Here is a 7,538-nt window from a genome sequence, read left to right as displayed (position 1 = left end):
TTTTATTTATCCAAAAATCGTTCAGTGCTTTGTATGAGCAAAGACAATCTTCATTGTGTCATCATTTATTTTTCGTTTTCATAACGTGTATAAACAAGGATATCAAGTTTTCTATGGATAAAATTAATTATTATCGGCTTAATCATGGTTGAAGTTATGCCTTCCTAATGAAAAGATTGTCAAGAGCGGTGCTCGGGAAGGCGACCGTGGTGGCTTTTTACCTCCGCTGCCGATCCAGCAAGTGCTGGAGGCGCGTGGCCGGGGGATCATCACCGCCTCCGGTGCAAACCCCTCGGTGAAATCCTCGACAAGCCAGCCCATGATCTAGAGGGAGACTTTCTTGGACAGTTCTCTGGTCAGAGGAATGGTTGATTGGAGTGTTCTCATTCTTCTGGTCGAGAAATTCCATGCTTCAATGCTTTTCTTCTTCGGTGCAGCTGACTAATGTAACCTTTTTTATATTTTCATAAATCCGTAAAAGCAATCCCCCCCTTTTCGTCGAGAAAACAAGAGAATTATTTTATGCTGGCAGACATGAATAAAACCTTTCGTGCAATCCCCCTCGTCAGTCATAATGCTTTCGTGTTCATAAAAGACCAGTGGGTCTGCTATCGCGTGCAGTCACTCGTTTCGTAATGTTGCATAAACACCCATTGAGTTTACTGTGTTCCAAATAAATCAACCTTCGTTCTCAAACAAAAGTCATCTCTTCATTTCTCTGAATTTGCCACAGAGTTGGAGTGGGGGGGAGCGACGTGAGTAGTGCGGGTGAAAGGAAGAGGGAGGGACCGGGAGGACCAGATCCGCACCACCACCGTTAGCCCGCTTGAGCTCTCGTCGTCTTTCTGCTTTCAAAAATTATATTGAGCACATATCGATTATAAAAATCTCAATATAATTTTTAAAATATAAAATCGAAATATCGAAATAATTAATTATAAAAATAAAATATAATTAGCCGTACAATAATACCCATAAATAACGAAAGAAATCAGCAAACGATCAACCAGACCTTTGAAGACGTGGGAAACAACGACGAGAGCTCAAGCGGGCTAACGGTGGTGGTGCGGATCTGGTCCTCCCGGTATCTCCCTCTTCCTCTCACCCGCACTCATCACCTCGCTCCCCCACTCCAACTCCCAAATCGAGCTTCGCCCTCCGGTCACGCCCTCCGCCGTGTTCTCAGCCCCGTGTTCGCAGTCACCGACACAATGCAGCAGCCGTGCTTCCTCGGTGCACACGAACCCGACGCATAGGAGCAAGCATAGCGCAAGTTTGATCCCCATCGCCATGCCACGCCCTACGAGTAAGAGACAATGAATCAACGCCATCTCCATCGATATTTAAGAGAAACATTTGCGCAATTAAATTCCATTCTTTTGCAGCGTCTTCTGATGGGTCATACTTATGACTTAATACAGTGGCCGCGAACAAAGATCCCCCACATTGTAGCTGTCGGATGACCTCTCGGCATGGCAGGAGCCATCTGATGCCTCTTCACAGGCTGCTTCGATTGCCACTAATGAGCTCGAAGGTGCCGTCGATAACGCCACCCCGCCGCATGCCAAACTGCCTACGCACGATGGCCGCTGATCATTTGCCTCACCAGCACACCTACATGAATCAGCATGCTAATTGATGCGCAGAATTCAAAATGCGCACTCGAAACGCATGATCAGTTATTTTTGTAGCTGTTGGGTCCAAAACCTCAATTCGATCGGAACGGTACGGTGGCCACTAATTCACCCACCGATCCGTATAATAAAAACAACACCAACAAAGTCATAAGCCTTAATTATTTAGAATGGAATCAACTAATCACTGCAATCCACAAATTTCAAAACAAGTAAGATCAAGAAAGGCGTGATAGGAGATTAGAGCTCAATACATATTGGATTCCAAGATTTTTTTTTACTGGAAATTCCACCATAATTGTGGCCACTCCTAAAGAAGACAGCATAAACGGTGATCATGGATGCTAATCAAACGGCCAGCGTTTGTCAGAATCAGCCAATTATTGACCGAGATTGTACGTCAGACTAAATACCCCACACCGAGAGCGCGAAACATATCTGAAAGCTATGCATGCGTTGATGGAATCTTGAAGCGAATGCCGATTGATTCAGAGATGTCCCTATAGAAAAGGTGGATCTCGCGCAGGAGCCACTACCGGAATCCCTTGCGGAGAGACACGCCGGAATCCCTTGCGGCCGGGGCATTCTGAGCTCTTCTTTCCAGAGGGCTTACATCGTCGATCGCTTGGCGCGGCTGCGCAAGATGGGAGGCGGCGCCGATCTGGGGAGAAGGCAGGTTGCGGAAGAGGTGGGTGATGTCTTCGAGGGGCACCCGCCTCCTGCACTTCTGCAGCTTTCTGCACGGCTTGTCGAAGGAGACGCTCAAAGCACAGCAAGAAAGGGCGACCGGGGCTGTCGAGATCGAGGAAGGGGCGTTCTCCACGATTTGAGGGATGTGGAGGGCCATTGCCAGAGAGCAAGAGATGGATCGATGGATGGATGCGGGAGGCGACTTTTGGGGGGCCGAGCGGGGAGGAAGAGGAGAGGGGTATTTGTAGAGGCGGTGTAGGAGGGAAATTTGTATTCGAATATTGGATTTGTTTGGTAGTAGCGAAGCGAAAGGATTCGCAGTAGGTGAGTCCGACTCGGCTGAACCGGAACGGATGCGAGTGGAATTTCGAATCCCGAGTCGGCCCGCCACAGCAGCCTGCGCCACGGAGTCGCAGTTTCAAGTGCCATCTTCTCGCTCCCGCCATGGACCGCCACAAAATATGCGCCACAGGACATCAGGTAGGCACGTCATCCTGCCACGCGTCTTCGACGATGAGGTACGTTTCTCGAAGATTAAATCCCTTCTATTACATGAAGCTGAATACGGACATTCGTATTTGAAGTCTCAAAATATGTCGACAGCGACATTAATAGTTTAATATTATAATATAATTATTTATTTATTAACTTAACGATTAAGGTTCGAGTCATATAAACTATCTACAAATTATTTGTGGAATAGAATTTATATATCTATATATATTACCTTAATATGTAAAAACAATATTAATATTACAATCTATTAATTCCTCTTCTCGCATTTTGCATTTGGCTACTTAGATTTATAAAGTATAGCTGAGACAGAAAGATAATTTATTTTGTTATTTTATATGCTTACGTGACTCGTATTAGCTAAAATTATATTTCAATTAGATAGTGATAAACTTGTATCGATCGGTTCTAACGTCAAGTTATCTGTTTAACTAGCCAAAAATAATATTTTTTTTATTAATATTATTTCATATAAAGATTAAATCATTAAATGAGATATGATCTATCGATTTATATTTTTAACACTCCATCCGAAGAGGTTTGAACTGATCTGAGATAAACTTTTTCTTAATGCGTGACCTAATGTCAACTTAATTATTTGTACTAATGTCATTTGATCTAATGGGTTGGAGCCATGAAAAGCCAAATGCTCCGTGTCATGGCTCCGTTACCACTCTCTAATTGAAATGTCAACCTTCAATGACGCTAAATGTTCCGTTAAAAAGGTTGTTCAAGGACTTGATTCCCCAGAACGAGGAGGTGGTCCGGCTCAGGGATCAACTGACGCAGGCGGCAGCTGGTGCCTGCATAGAGGACAGAGACGACTGCTCTCCAGCCATCTGGTGAGACAGTCGCCATGGAAGACGTGCATGCACGGCATTCGCGTCACCTCCATTCCCCCTTCGAACTCCTCGAAGCATATCATGCAGCTGCTCTCTCGAACGTCGCCTCCTCCATCCTCGTACCTCAGCGCCTGCAGCTTCGCGATCGAATCCGACGAGGCTGGCACGCCGCCAAACCGTCCGTCCCCGCCGAGGCCGTAGTCGAAAGAATGTTCCTCCTCGCCCCAGACGTTGATGGACAATGCGTCGATCTCCATCTCGATCCCTCTGCCCGAGCCCAAGGCGAGCTCGACTAGGTCGTCGGATAAGGAGATGAAATCCTCCTCCACGAACTGAGCTACGGAGAAATCTCCACCGTATACGTTTATATGGGAGAGGAGTAAGGAGACGGCACGACGGCGAGATTCTTGGTGGAGCAACTCGCTGAGCTCGAACTGGAAGTAGCGGCAGGGGGAGGGTGGCTCCACCGTGACTCCCCCTCTGAAGAAGTGCAGCGCGGAGCAGCGGAGCTTGATCACCACCGGAACCGATGACCCGTGCGACGGTGGCAGCGCCTGCATCCCCTCCATTAAAGCAACGCTGGAAAACCAAAACACATCGGCAGTGTGAACCACCATCGTCGCCTTGCCTTCGCCTTCGCCTTCGCCTTCTCGTCGTGCTTCTTCTGTGTGCGTGTGTAGGGGAGCAGGCTTTAATAGACATAAATGCTTTCCGAATTCAAACAGGTTTAGGATATCCTGAGAGGCAATCCTAATTTACATCGGAGAAATAAGTGTCCGAGTTAGGGTCCGAAAAGGTGTAGCTGATGGACAGTTGCAGTGACATTACCCAAAGTTTTCGGTCAACATTTCTGTATATTTTTCTACCTTTACAATTGAACGCACTCGGATGATCTACCTTTCTTTATATTTCTGTCATTCGAGTTCTGGCATTAATGATTTTATACTGAATTGACATGTTTGTAGTATTTGGATTAGCCCGTAAGATGCAAAATGAGTGAAGGAATCGTTCCAAGCATGAACGATGATGTGATAGTGCCGAATGCACCCCACGCCACGGAAGGATGCATGACTCGCTACGTCGTTTACCGGCTATATGTTCGGTACATCGAGTCTACCCTCCCTAAAACTTCTCCTCCATCTATCTTTCCGTAAGGAATTTGGTCGAACATAAAAGCGAGCCGCCGTACGCTATCCATCGCTCTCGATCCACGTATACCAATTCGTTAAGAGTTCGCATCGTTTGCCACCGTCGCCCGTTCCGCCCTCCGCACGTCTCCTCTCTACTCCACGAATCACATCATACACGATTCTCCATTCCTCGATTAGTCTCCAATAATGTCATAAATTAGACTCGGTCAAAATGATCAGAAGACAATTCTGGTGCTTTGAAATATGAGAAGTTTCATAGAGAAGTTAGTCAACAAACTCATTATTTCTGTCGAAGTATTTAATTCAGATTTGGGTGGGTGTTAAGTTAGAATCTGCAACAAGGAGGCGAGCATTAGGAGGAGGACTCGGGCACCTCCACACCCGCCATAGCCACCACCAACAGGGCCGCCATGTCTAACAGCGTTCCCTCCCCCGAGTGGTTTGTCTACGACGAGAACAAGGACAGCTACGACCTCAACACAAGGATTCTGGCCACCGCCGTCATCTGCCTGACATCCGTTGTTGTCCTCGTTGTCTTCCTCCACCTCTACGTCCGCCACGTCCTCCTCCGCCGGCATCGCGCCAGCCTCCTCCTCCGCTTCTATGCGAACAACCCCGCCCACGACGATCCGGCCAACGTGGGGCTCGACCCCTCCGCCATCGCCGCCCTCCCGACGCATTCTTATCGAGTCATAATCAAGCAAGGAGAAGGCGGCGGCGGTAGCAAAGACGACGGGAGCTGCGCGGAGTGCGCCATTTGTTTGAGCGCCGTGGAGGAAGGGGAGACGGTGAGGACGCTGCCCAGCTGCAAGCACCTGTTCCACGTCGGCTGCATCGACATGTGGCTGGGCTCCCACTCCACCTGCCCGGTGTGTCGCACGGCGGTGGAGCCTCCGCCGGCCGCCACACCCGACGTCAGCGAGCCATCCACCGTTCCACCTCCAAGAGCGGCGTCGCAGGACTCCTCGGGAGCCGCTGCGGCTGCGGCGTCCCAGGAAGGCTCCTCCTCGGGATCCAAGGACTCGGGATCGGCTTCCTCGCGATTGGGTTCGTCGTTCAGGAGGATGTTGAGTTGGGATAGGTCAACAGGGAGAAGAGCTCAAGGGGAAGCGATGGAAGACCTGGAGAGACAGTAAAAGCTTCTTAATTTTACCTCTCTTTTCTGGGTCGAATCTTTTTTTGCATCAACGGATAACTACTATTGGTGGGTGAGTGGGCCCTTCCAATATGAACCAGAGTCTCGAGTTTCAAAGTAGTTGGTATCACGACACGCCACGTTTCTCGTCCATGACTTGACTCACGTGGCACGGTTGTTACAATGTTGACTTGGTGGGAAGCCCGGTTGCCCCTTCCTCCACTGTCGTGATTGCGTACATTTCCAGTTGCGTCTCTCGCTTCGGGTTTACTTATTATGCTCGACGATGTTTAATGCAATAGGTTGTATTGTCTTTGGGGAGCACCACGCATTAAACCATCAACGAATGTGAAGATTAAAGCACATACTACCAAATATCAAGGCTTATCAAGTAGTTTGTACGTGCTAGACATGGAGAAACTTGTCACGTTGTACTTTGATTGCATCTGAATGTTGATGATGAAGCCCTTAACTCTCATATTATGTCAGCTTGAAAGTCAAACTGCTAGATGTTTCGATTAACTAATCCCGCTGTAACCCAACCTAACCTACGGACCAATCAAAATTATGTTCAGATTAGACTACGCTCCGGTTGGTTTAGGCTGACGGCCTGGTTCGCACATCAGGCAAATTAGAGTCAATGTGATTTGGGCTCCACACAGCTAAAATATTAGAAGTTGGGTTGTTCAGGCTACGTCGTGTCGGAGTCGAACACAAGACTCCAAAGACACGGCCTAATCCTACCCAATGTTAGGTCGGATTAGGAAGATTCTGCTTGCACTCAACTCTGATTGGTAGTCAAATCCTCTTGGTTGGGCGAGAGTTACTTGATTAGTCAGGATTTGAGTCACGAGGTACGTCGGGAGACGAAGCCCATGAACGGGGTTAATTATGAGTCAAATCGGCAGTTGAACACTTCGGTGCTTAATTCGGTGTTGGCATTTTCAATAGTTTTCGTTGGTTACGGTTCCGAGTGGCATGAATGTTTGTTTTGACGAGTGTTACGACCGGTGTTACGACGCTTGGTGTGTTGGTATCTTTGTTTATAGCGTTGGGGTGATGATCGACGTGGGATGTACGCGAGATGCGGTTATGGTTCCCCTCCCCCAATTCTCTGCTTCCGCTCACTTCTCTCCTTCCCTCCTCGCTGTTCCTCCTCCTCCAACAAACCATTGCTCCTCTCGCCGCCTCCTAACAAACATTGATCGCCGACGTCTCATCGTCGAACTCTCGCGACGGCGGCAGCTCGTTCAGGTTCGCTTTCTCTTACGTTTCCTTGATGCGGATTTGGTTGGTTTCTCGAATCCTGTGTTGTTCTTGGGGGCAGGGAGTGGACATCGGCAACAGGCGTTGCGGTTCCCCATTCTTGCCACCTACCGAATATCTCGCCCGAACTCTTGAAACCCCGCTTGAACCCCCAAGATCGGATGTATCGCGTCCGGATGTTCCCCCCGATGGCAGCATCTCGATCAGTTTCGCTTCCTCTTCCCTTTCTTGACTGTGATTTGGTGCGTTTCTTGAATCCCGAAATGTTCTTGGGAACCCAAGATCCGATGTATCGCGTCGGGATGCT

General features: G+C 48.4%; 1 protein-coding gene across 1 annotated transcript; it reads left to right on the top strand.

Moving 5' to 3' along the window:
* Nucleotides 1-5,240: 5,240 nt before the first annotated feature.
* LOC135594477 (E3 ubiquitin-protein ligase ATL41-like) lies at nucleotides 5,241-5,966 on the top strand. The gene has a single exon (XM_065084856.1). The coding sequence runs from the start codon at nucleotides 5,241-5,243 to the stop codon at nucleotides 5,964-5,966; it is 726 nt and encodes a 241-aa protein (XP_064940928.1).
* The last annotated feature ends 1,572 nt before the right edge of the window (nucleotides 5,967-7,538 follow it).

The sequence above is a fragment of the Musa acuminata genome, chromosome BXJ1-9 (assembly GCF_036884655.1).
Source record: "Musa acuminata AAA Group cultivar baxijiao chromosome BXJ1-9, Cavendish_Baxijiao_AAA, whole genome shotgun sequence".
Taxonomy (NCBI): Eukaryota; Viridiplantae; Streptophyta; class Magnoliopsida; order Zingiberales; family Musaceae; genus Musa; species Musa acuminata.
Note: the sequence above shows the minus strand (reverse complement) of the source record. Positions and strands in the feature narration are given on the sequence as shown.